The sequence below is a fragment of the Cucurbita moschata genome, unplaced genomic scaffold (assembly GCF_002738365.1).
Source record: "Cucurbita moschata cultivar Rifu unplaced genomic scaffold, Cmos_1.0 Cmo_Scf00013, whole genome shotgun sequence".
Classification (NCBI taxonomy): Eukaryota; Viridiplantae; Streptophyta; class Magnoliopsida; order Cucurbitales; family Cucurbitaceae; genus Cucurbita; species Cucurbita moschata.
In genome coordinates this window covers 1,904,442-1,916,910 of record NW_019268529.1, presented here as the reverse complement: position 1 = coordinate 1,916,910, position 12,469 = coordinate 1,904,442, and the positions used below count along the sequence as shown (strand labels likewise).

Here is a 12,469-nt window from a genome sequence, read left to right as displayed (position 1 = left end):
TTTTTTTTTTTTTTTTTTTTTTTTTTTTTTTTTTTGAAAAAAGTTGGAGTTGGGTTGGGCTGGAAGGAGTTCTGATGTTCGTCAAGAAAGGGTAAGTTATGTGTTTTGAACCTACTTTAGATTGGATTATAACTTCGTGTAGTTAATTATTAATTATAAGAAAAATATCTTGTTAAAGATGAATAAAATTATATACCTTTGGTAAAAGAATTAAGTCGATTCAAGTTTTGTATGAAAAGTTACGAAAATTTAAAGAAGTTAAAAAGAAAACGAGAACCCGAAAATGAGAACCCAATTGAAATCTTAAAAATTCCTATGCGCAAGCGAAGGGCGGGACAGACACACATCAAGCACAATGGGGTGAGTGTGTCAGGCATTGATTAGCATAGACCCGTGTCGCCAAACGAAGAATTGGAATTAGATTGGTAATAACTAGGCTCGAACGCATGCCAAAAAAGGCACGACCCAAGAACTCCTAGCCTGATCCAAACCACCAACCCAGAACCCAGACTGTCTACACCCAACTCGAGTCATCTAGAACTAGCAAGTATGTTGTTTACGACACATGGACATTTTTTAAGTAATACTTGTAGAGATCGCTGGGATGTGCTAGCAGGTGAGCATATCTTGCCTTAGGTAGTTAGAGTATGCATGATAGGACTCCAAAAGAAAAAAATTAGATGAGGATATTTTGTATGTTATGAAAATTTACCGAAATGACCTATTTTAATGTCTTCGACTCTATTAGAATGGAGATGAGATATTCTGATCTGTGCTCTAAGGGATTTAAGCACGTTATTAAGTTATCTTGAATGCTTAGATTATGATTTTCGTTCTTATGGTGATTGATAAGAATATCTCCCTAATAAGTATACATAAATAAGTTGACTATGTTCCTCATGCTTAAGGTGATTAATAGGAATATCGTGCGAACTAAATTAAGAATTTGAGTGCCAAAGTTAGGATGGTTTTCACATTGACTTAGATCAGTCTGTTTCTAGTGGAATGAGCTCCCTAGCACCACGAGCAGTGATCATAAGTCTTGACCTGAGTGCACCTAGAGATTGGATTAACCCTAAGACGCTACCCTCAAGCATTTTAGAAATGCCAAATGAGATTGATAAGACAACCCTAATCTTCAGCTCAATGATCGAAGCTTTTATTAAAGCTGAACCTTGAATTAAAGAAATTAACACTTCCTCATACAAAATTCGAATCAACCTAAAATAAGACTACAATTAAATTACTTCTTAAGATCAAAGATCTAGAACAAGATTTGGAATCTTGTTCTATATTGAGTCGCCCTACAATTGAACTTGATCAAAGCTGGATTGAATGTCTCAGATGCAATCTACCACAAGAATTGCATGAAAGCTAAGTTTATTGCCCACTTATATTAAAAGGTGACGAGAGACTATATAAGTACATAACATAAGAAACTACTAGTGTATAGAATAAACCCACTTTAAGAGGGGACGATAGACTACGTAAGTAGATAACACGAAAAACTACTATGGAGTGTAAAATAAACCCCAGTTTTAGCTCATGATAAGTATCACTGTCATATATGGCAACAATCAGGATAAATGGTTGGTGAACTTATTAGGTGAAGATGCAATAAGAGCAGTATTTTTATATTCATCTCTTTCTCCTTATAACACAGGCTACCCGTTGATCAAATAAATTTAAACCGGTCAAATTGGATCATATCATATTTTGATCCAATTTAAATAAGCCCAAAAAATTGATTGCAACCCAATAAAAAAGATTTCATGAGGTAACATTTATATGTAGTAAACTGAAATCATATATTTCAATATGGGTTCTTCTTCTTTCTTTTCGGTACAAAATCTTTAGCCAATATTTCTGTTTGCATTATTGTTTATGTTCATATAGATCGAGTGTGCGTTGTTGTGCGATTTTAACACTAAACCACCGTTCGATTTGATTTATTTATTAACTTATAAAAATGAAATGATAAAATAAACGTAGAAAATTGATTATAGTGAAGATGGGCATATGATTTTATTATGAAGATATTAAAATATAAATTGAATATTTGAATGGAATTGCTAAGTTGGGGGGTAGGAGGCAGAGCTGATTGGTGTTGTCTTAATAGTATTACATTTCAGTTCATCTCCCCTAGCACAAGGGACAATGAAGGCCAATTCTAATCACAGCCGTCCACGTGTCCTCCAGTAATGGGCATTTCTGACAATATCCCCCAATCAACCAATCACCGACCGAAATTCTACTGCCGCTTGCTTCAACTGCCTATTGCAACTCCTCCCATGAAAACCCTACGTTTGTCCCATAACGGGGTGTTTGGGCTGTCTATATATTTATTTATTTATATGCTATGCATATTTCAATCAATTATTTTATGTTTTATTATAAGTTTAACCCATAAATTGATATGGATGTTCCTCGATTCGATTGGATCGGGTCGGAACAACAACGTTTATTAAATAATAAATTCAATCCAATCTAACCAAACAAATGTTTTGACACCAGTTTAAACTAATCAAGTAAGTGATCTTATCGTTAGAGTTCGAAAAATTAAATGATGTATGACAATGCATGCCCTGTGGCCCCTGCATGCGCCATAATATTATGCTATGTTTACCTGTACTATGTAATGACGTATGATGCTATGTTATGTATTTATGTGATATCCATTATGTCACGATATGAATAAAATGAAACACTATGAATGTCATGCTACGTTTTGCTATGTAAAGCTATCGTGAAGGATAAGGGGTATCCCCCATGCATAAGCATATAATAATGCATGAGGTCTCAACATTTTTCTATTTGCATTATCATTTAGTACAATCCCGCTAGCGTTTCGTACATATCATATCGTTTTTCATACAGTTTCTCATATCATTTATCATATCTTTCATGCATACGTCGAGGTTATATTTCATGCTAGTTCGTTGTTTTGCATGTCAAACATATCATATCATTTATGTCGCACATATATCATATCATAATGTTTTCATACTTTCAAACATAACAATTCTCAACATGCACGTATCATATCATATAGTATATCATAACAATCACATAACATATTCCTAACATATCGGTTCACATTATGTCATATCATAAACATATCAATAATCACATATTTCCTACCATATCTATATCATATCAACCTCATACCATTTTACTGCATGTTTATATATACATTCGTCATTCTCATATCCTATCATAATCCGTATCATTTCGTAAACACTTTATGGTCATATCGTTCCCTAACTTATCATAGCCTTAACGTTCTTACACATATCACAGTCATATCGTTTCATGAACGTACCGTAGTCGTATCGTTTCCTAAACTTAGCCTAACCATATTGTTTCATCCATCACAATCACATCCTTCGTGATACATAACCTTGTCGTATCGTTTTATCAATCTATCATAACCATAACACTTTTATATACATAACCTAATCATATCATTTTATCAATTTATCATAACCATAACATTTTCTATACATAACATTATCGTATTGTCTTATCAGTCTATCATGACCATAACGTTTTTTTCTATACATAACCTTATCATATCGTGTTATCAATTTATCATAACCCTTATCGAACCGTTTTATCAATCTATCATGACCATATCCTCATACTCATATCATTTCCATATGCATATCCTTAGTCATATCGTTTCGCAACGTATCCTAAACCATATCATGTCATGAACATATCCTAGTCTTACCACTACAAAAACGCATCCCAACCATATCGTTTCATGAACATATCCTAATCATACCGTTACAGGAACGTGTCTTAATATACTAGTAGTCGATAGTATTGTTAAAATATACTTTTTAGTATTAAATCGTATAAACTATATGGCGATAATGATTGGATTAGGAAAAAGGAAAATCAAGATACATAAATCAACATACATAAGAATTAAAGTTATAATATTTGAAATAAAAGAGTTATTATTTGGTTATATAATAGCTTTATTGAATGCATGCATGTAGATATGATATAATAATAATATATAATAGAAGAAAGGGTTATCCCACGAAAAGGGAAAGACAAAGGGAAAGAGAATGGATAAGAAGATGTTGAAATTCATTGCATTTAGGAGCTAAGCTCATAAAATCATTATAATATTATTTTATCTCCTCCATTCAATGCACTTCAGATCTATCCTCTATTTATTCCCTTTTCTTTTTAATAAATTAAATATATAATATAATTTTATGGAGTTGTAGTTTGACTATTATTCAGGTTGACTTTGGAGGAGCTGTGAAGAATATGGTTGTTAGGGAGGCATGATTCATGAGACATCAACACTTTTAACCCTTTCCCTCTCTCTTGGGAGCAACCTACTCCAACCATTCCATTATTGTTCTTTTAATCTCTTATTATTTTAATCTATCAAAATATCATTATCTCTTAATCTTCTCTTTAACTCGGAGTATAGAGTTGATGTGACTAGTGTCACGTTGGTATTGATTCACGTGCGTATCAAATCTATTCTCTTTATTCATCAACGCTATTTGTAGGGAAAGAAAGTGTTATTTCTTGTACAATGTTGAACTAGGCAGCGAGCAATGGTTTACTCCTTCAACAATAGTGAACCATAAGCAATGGCCTCGTTGATACAACAACTCTCTTTCCAATCACGATGGACTTTAGTCAAGCAACAAATCTTCTGTTGAGAATTATTGGGAGTGAGTCACACGTTGATTAATTTAGTGGAAGATCATGAGCTATCTTCATTTGTATGTTGCCTTTTGGGGAAGCTCAAAACAAAGTCACGAGAGCTTATGCTCAAAGTAGACAATATCATACCATTGTGGAGATCCGTGATTCCAAACATCTTCCTCGAGCTAATGGAGTGACGAGACATGCCTACTGTTGAGGATTATTGGGAGTGAGTCCCACATGGGTTAATTTAGTGGAAGATTATGGATTATTAGGAGTGAGTCCCACGTGGGTTAATTTAGTCAAACATCATGGGTTTGTAAGTGAGGAATACTATCTCCACTGGTACGAGGCCTTTTGGGGAAACCCAAAGCAAAGCCATGAGAGCTTATGTTAAGCTCAAAGTGGACAATATCATACCATTGTGTAGATCCGTGATTCCTAGCACCAATGCACGAGTAACCCAACTCGTTGGAAACAAAAGTCCAATTAAGGCCTAATTCTTCATTTTTTTTTTAATTTTTTTTTTTAGTACAAAAGTAATGAGAAGGAAATTGGGAGTGAATAATAATGATTGATATTACATTAATATTGAACAACTAAACTACACTCCATGAAATTGAAAACAAAATAAAGTACAACTCCTTTACAAATCACAAACCCAAATCAAAGATCTGATTTTGTTCAATGCATTTGCAAAGAGCCAGGCATAGATGGAGCGTGGGGCATTTGGCAAGCTTTGAAAAGCGCAGAAGAGTAGCTAAGGTTAGGACAGTTGTTATTATTATTAGTAGTATTAGCATTGTGAAACCCTGCCTGCTCCAGCGTTTGCACTTGCCTCTTCAAGAACTTCACATAATGAACCGCCTCATCCAGCATCGACGCCGTGTCCATCTTAGTTCCCCCAGGCACCAGCCGCTGCAGAATCCTAATCTTCTGGCTGATTCTCTCCCTCCGCTGCCGCGCCGCCACGCTCTGTGGGTCCTTCGAGATTCTCACGTTTCGCCGCTTTGGCGCCTTTATCTCCTCTGGGTCTATTTGTATTGGCTGCATTGCTGCTATTCGGAATATCATCTCTCTCATTGCTGCCATTCCCCCGCCCCCGCCCCCGCCCCCGCCCCCGCCGCCGCCGCGCTTCTGCCGGTTCTGTTGGTTCGGCAGCACTGGCTGTGCGGTGTGGAAGGAGGGAGATGAGAAGTCGGAGAAGAAGGGGAGTGGAGGGTAGTGGGAGCTGTTGTTGTTGTTGAGGAGGATTGTGGACGACATGTCGATGGAGTTGGAAGGTGATAGTGTCGATTTGAGGATGTCGATGTCGTCCATTTTGGAGATGGGATTTGTTTTGCTCAATGTGTCTGTCTCTTCAAGGGAGGAAAGTTTGTGTATTTATAGACCCAAGTTTTCTTTGTCATTTCTCTCTCTTCCCCTTTTTTTTTTATTCAATAAAATTAAATAGTTATTTAATAAAATTTTGGGTTTCTATGATCTGTAACTCGAGTTAGTTCATGGGTTGTGTCAAATACTGACCTAGAATTTGAGCATCAATATAATGTTATGTAGGATGAGACGACGTCTATTTTGTGTTATGATCCGTCCTTGATCCGAGCATGACCAATGTTTCTTACTCAATTTATTAGGCTTGGATGGGTCTAGGGGAGTGCATTTACCACCAATATTTTTTTAAAAAAGTTTAGGGTTAGCCCATAACATTGGTCCCACCCAAGAGTGGATTTGTAGAGAAGTTGGATTGGTGCATTTGTTGATTTGGATGGCCTTTGGGAAAGCATGTGGTAGCGGCATTTGACCACTCTCTTTCCGCTTTTGTTAGCCGCCCAATGTTGAAACACATCTCTCTAAGTTTCAATAGATTAGATTGTTGGTCAATTGAGCGCTTTTGCCATTTTGGTTATACAAAATGTCCCTCACCCTTAACATATTTATTTGTCGTATGATTAGGGGTCAATCTTGGTGGGATGACCCTTAAATCTGACATTTTGGAGTCTCTATGTTTCATCTATAAATGGGGTATCAACTTACCAATTTGATAGTTGAGTTGTGTGGCCGACCGTAGTGTATCATCTTTGGAAAATGTTATGACAAGTGCCATGATGATCATGAACTCTATCATTTCATCTTAGAAGCTGGCTTGGAAGTCTGCTACCTGGTCGTTCGCAGCTTGGATTAATCTCTTATTAGTAATATCAATTCAACTCAAAATACTAACGTTCAAACCTAACATAAAACACGTAAAAATGGTATCAATAAACTAACAAATAATAATTAAAAGACTTAAAAAAATTAGAAGGGAAGGGAAGTTGAAGATCCATGATAAATTATAAAGAAAGGAAATGTCCTTAACTCCATTTATTAATGCATTTATGATTCTCTAACGCAATCTCCCATCATGTGTGGGCCTAAACCTTACCCAAATTTTCATTATTTTAAAATATGACATTTAATTTTTTTTTAAAATAATTTTATAAATATCATATTTCACAATTTTGGATATTTTAAAATCATTTTTTAATTAAAAAAATGACATAAAAATGGTTGAAGAAAAATTGGTATTATTGCTTTGGGGGGTTTTGCGTACAAAGTTTGGATCTCTAATGAGGAGAAAAATCCCAAATGGGGAACCCCACATTCACATGTTAAATGTCAGATTTCCACAACTCATTTTAAAAGGGTATTATGGGAATGCAATTTAATTCGATTTATCAAATTACGCGCCGCGTCGTAATATAACTATATAGTAATTAATATATTGACGAAATTAAATGACGTGACTGTTGGGGGATGAAAGTCCCACGTCATTAGTTTATAATGAACGAACACTCTCTTCATTGTCATGAGGCCCAAAAGCTTATGTTCAAAGTGAACAATATCATACTATTGTTGTAGAGAGTCGTGTTTATTTAACATGATATCAGAGCCACTCCAAAAGAAAAAAGAGTCGAACCTAAGCTCGATCATGAGTTTATAATAAAAAAATACTCTCTCCATTGTAATAATTGGGAGGGAATAAATATTTATATATATAATTGAGGGAAGCATTTAATGTAAATGAAATGGAGAAGGTCGGCGTAGAGGGAGGTTGGAGGTATGAAGGGGGGAGTATTGAGGGAAGCAATTAAAAGCAGCCAGCAGGCGCGTTGGGGGAGTAGTGGCACGCCATTTGAGAAGGATAGAGAAAAGGGGCTGACAGTGTGTCTGAAGCAGAGCAGAGCAGCGCATCAGCTACTGCTAAATTGATAATGATGAAGATGATGATAAGTTTGGTGGAAGTTCTGATCCTTGTAAATTGCTAAACCGTTACTCAAAATGCCCATTTGTTTCCATTTGGGGCACTGGGCTGCTGCCAGTGTTTGCAGGAAAAACACCCATTTTTGGTGATGACAAAGCGCAACAACCCAATGCCAATGCCAATGCCAATGCCGATGCCGATGTTGCATTGCTATCTATTTTGTACCTCTTTTTGCTCGCCAAGTATTCAAAATTGTAACACCCTTTTTGGCCTCGAAAACACAATGAAATCCCAATTTTGGTGATGACAAAAGGGAGACCAATTCATTCATTCATTCCCCCTTTCTCTTTTTTAACACAACTTAGATCTTCTTTTTGTAATCATACCCTACTTTTACTTGCTTCTTGGAAGCTCAGTCAGTGTTGCATTTAATTCATTCAATGTCCACTTCATACTCAAATTTTCCATCTCTATTCCCATTCTCATTCATTATGGATTATAACTACAAGAATTAGGGTTTCTTCTACCACGACTAAATTTTGTAAACATGTACGATGCAAGTTCATATTGTTGGATGATAGAAGTCCTGCCATCGTCTAGTTTAGAGAATGATCATAGGTTTATAAGTGAGGAATACTAACTCCATTGGTTTGAGGCCTTTTGGGGAAGCCCAAAGCAAAACCACTAGAGCTTATGCTCAAAGTGGACAATTTCATATCATTGTGGAGAGTCGTGTTCATCTAACACATATAACTTAATATGATACCCTTTTGAGAGCAAACTAAAGAATACATTTTGTTCGATTAAATAAAATAAAAGTTTCAATAACAACAGCCTAAAATATTAGGTTATGTGTAACGACTCTATTTTTGGGAGTCGTCATATGTGCATGATGATGGTTAGGTACGATGTTAGTTTAGAATTTGTCAGTGGTGCTGCTTTGAGAAAGTCCAAAAATGCATTTGAACTCGACGGTGCATGCACGCACGTGCTCAGAACGGTTGACGGGCCCCACAGACACGTCGGGAAGAGAAAATGTAATGGTTGTGAGCTTATGAGCGGGGGCGGTTGCCATTTGTAAAGAAATGAAGAAAATAAGTGATCACCCATATTAGTACTACTCTCGTCCAAACACGCTTGACTGCGGAGTTCTGATAGGATACGGTGCATTAGTGCAGGTATGATCGCACCCAACATGGAACGAACACAAATTGCATTTAACAAAAGAATAACATGTATATTTTTTTATGGTATTTAGGTGGTTGCAATTAGTTTGCCAAGTGAGATACTAGGAACAATGGAAAAACGCAATCGATTGGAACAATTACGTAACTTTAGGAGTAACAACAATCCACAACATCAATTCAAAGGTTTTAGTGATTGTTTCTGGCCTAAATTATGATAATGATCTTCGATGCTTAAAAGAGAAGCCCTTGAACGTAAGCACAAGTTGGTTTTTTAAGTGTACTTGTATTCCTTCAGTGGAGATTCCGAGAGTAAATTTGTACATCAACCACTAAACAATATTTACACAAATATTATCAATGGCTTCGTAGACCATGCTGGATTTGTAATGGAAGGATCAAACTCATATTCCTTGTTTGTCAGCAAGTATGGGTATGATCAAAGGGAGGTTAATGACGCAGAAAACCAATTCATGAGTTGTTTTACGACTCATCTTGCACAAAAAGATTTGGATCGGACATTGTGGACTTGGCAAGGTAGCTATTATTATAGAGAAGGTCAAGCAGAGCCTGCAAAAGCTTTCGGAGTTCTCGACCAGTTGGACTCAAATTAAAAACCCAAACTTTGCCCAAAAGTTTCAGCTATTGCAAACCACGTTGCAAGGTACCTAGACTGATATGATTTGCGAAAAAGAAAGAGCGCTAAATAACTAGTCTATTGTTTTATTTAACAACAATTTGGATAAATTTTTTGGTGGTACCCAGATCCAAATTCCAACGCATCGTTCTCGTATGTTATATATCATCCGCAAAGTGGCCAATATTCCAACGCATTGTTTTCGTCATTTTTTTTTAAAAAGTACCATTGCCCACCTTTCTTCATGGATTCTCATAAGGGCACCATTGCAAGTTCATAAGAGCTTCTTCTCCAAGATTTTACTAGGCCTACGTTCTTGCCGAATCAAAACCTCTAGCCATAAATATAATTCCCCAACACCCAAAATTTATCTTAAAACTCAAAGACGGTAGTGAAAAGCATGTGGTGAAAATAATTTAGTTACTACCGACATTTATCAACTTCAGAGAATATTAAATATTAATGAATTTGACCAATCTTTTATGAAAAAATAGACGTCGCATATGTTTTTTCTTCGGGTCATATTTTCGTCATTTTTAAAGGGGTACCATTGTCCACTTTTTTTTGCAGTTTCTCAAAGCAGCACCATTGAGAAGTTCTAAACTAACATCGTACCTAACCATCATCATGCACGTATGCTAACACCTAACACCCAAAGAAAATGGCAGTTCTCAACTAATATTATATCCTACTATCGTCTTAAACATACGCAGACAATTGTTTAAGATGGAAGTTCTGGAATAGTCTTCATATGAGTTGGATGATAATGCATAACAGACTTTTGTGGCTAGGCCTTGCAAGGAATTTTTCATTTAGTCAGATGTTCGCGTAGACGACTCAAAATATTTTGTACGTTATTTATCTAAATTTAACATTTGCAACGTAGAAATCGAACCATCGAATTTTGAGATAGATTGAACATTGAATCGTATTTGAATGGGCAAAAACACATAGTATTATGTGTTTTTGTTTTTTGTTTTCCATTTTGAATTAAAAAATGCCAGATGAGAAGATTGAAACTTCATCGTGACAAAATTGGTGTTTTTTCCTCAGAGGTATGTTCAAATTGACAAAATATACATAGTACTCGAGCGTATGTAAATGTGACATGTCTGCTTTATTAATAATATCATATCATATGCTGTAAGTTAAAAAATTAAATTAAAGAGTGAGGATGAAAATGGGATAAGTAACTTTAAAGGTTATTAGTTTAATCTTACACTAAACTTTTGGAAAGCATCGTCTTCCTTTGTGTATTTGGTCCAAAATGACCCATGACCTAGAATGTTAAATAATACTCTAATCATGTCCAAAATGATCGATGACCTCCCACCACATGGTGCTTTCAGAGGCCTAAGTTTTCCTCTTCTAGATGAGATGCCCTGCACCATGTTATGGGTACCCAAAGATTTACATGATGCCATGTTCATGTATGCAACAATCACGTGACCTTTTATGATCTATCATGGGAGTAGTCTAGGGCCACGATGGTCAAGAAGAGATTAAGTTACCTTGGCCAAGAATCAAGAACCTCCTAAGACTTCCCACGGTACAAAATGCTCATGATTTAGACTACGCTACTTGAAATGCATGAAGCCTTGAGCGTAGAGATTTAGACTATGCTGCTTGGAACGCATGAAGCCTTGGGCATAGGTATTCAGGCTGTATCACAGGGCAAGCCCTAAGATGCAGGATTAGACTACATCGCTTGGAATATAGGAAGCCTTGGATGTAGGTTTTCAGACTATACTGCTTGGAACACATGAAGCCTTGCCCATAGGTTTTCAGACCGTATCAAAGGGCAAACCCTAAGATGCAGGTTCAGACTACGTCGCTTGGAACGCATGAAGCATTGGACACAAGTTCTCAGATTCATGTCTAGTACCGTAAATCCTAGGAGGAGTTTCTTGGGGGAAAGAGCCAAGAATAGAACAAAACCGAGAAAGTACCAAGAACAAGACAAACATCAAGGACTAGGACATGAATTAAGATCCAAGTTCTAAGAACAAGAATCAAGAACAAAGAAACAAGAACTATAGTACTAAGGCCCTTAAAGGATAACCAAGGTTTTAGAATCCAAGGACCAAGTTTCTCAGGATAGATCATGATAAGAACCCTAAATCAAGAACAAGAATTAGAGGGCCTAACTATTTGCTACAAGAACAAGAACAAAAAAAGAAAGAGTGTGGTACCTTAACATATCAAGGACACAATTAATAGCCTACAAGTAGTTGGTCGAGTCATTGTACTCATTCCTTATTCTCCATTTTTTTTAAGTAATAAGGAGTTGGTCGAGTTGGGAGCAGACTCTGGAGCAGGTGCCATAGACAAGCCTCACCTGTCGTCCTCAACCCTTTTATTTTAAAATATTTTGTGTCCGTTCCTTATTTTGTGTTTTAACTAGTATGTTGTGTTTTAAATACTTATATATAAACTGTATTTTTATATAATATAATATAATGTTTGTTATGTTTTAAATTTAGTTTATCTTATTTCGTAAAAATTTTACCCGTCTTTTTGGAGTCATCGAATCAGTCCGGTTCTTACCAACTATGTCACGATTGGACAAAGATGGAATTGAAATAATATAATTGTTGACAACAATTTTGCTTATATCTTACTTTCATGTTATTATTTTTATAAATGTGAATTTTAATCGAATATCATTTTAATCCTATTGTCTTTTTAAACTTTAAATTAGACAAAAAAAAAAAAAAAAAAAAAAAA

The 12,469-nt window shown here is 35.8% G+C and overlaps 1 protein-coding gene across 1 annotated transcript; it reads right to left on the bottom strand.

Annotated features, from left to right (window-relative positions):
- Window positions 1–5,364: 5,364 nt before the first annotated feature.
- Window positions 5,365–6,000, bottom strand: LOC111451594 (transcription factor HEC2-like). The gene has a single exon (XM_023092065.1). It carries the CDS (start codon window positions 5,998–6,000, stop codon window positions 5,365–5,367), a length of 636 nt encoding a protein of 211 aa, XP_022947833.1.
- Between the last annotated feature and the right edge of the window lie 6,469 nt (window positions 6,001–12,469).

Bases quoted from the DNA above. Each gene is read 5' to 3' on its own strand.
- LOC111451594 (XM_023092065.1), bottom strand. From the start codon at position 6,000: ATGGACGACATCGACATCCTCAAATCGACACTATCACCTTCCAACTCC.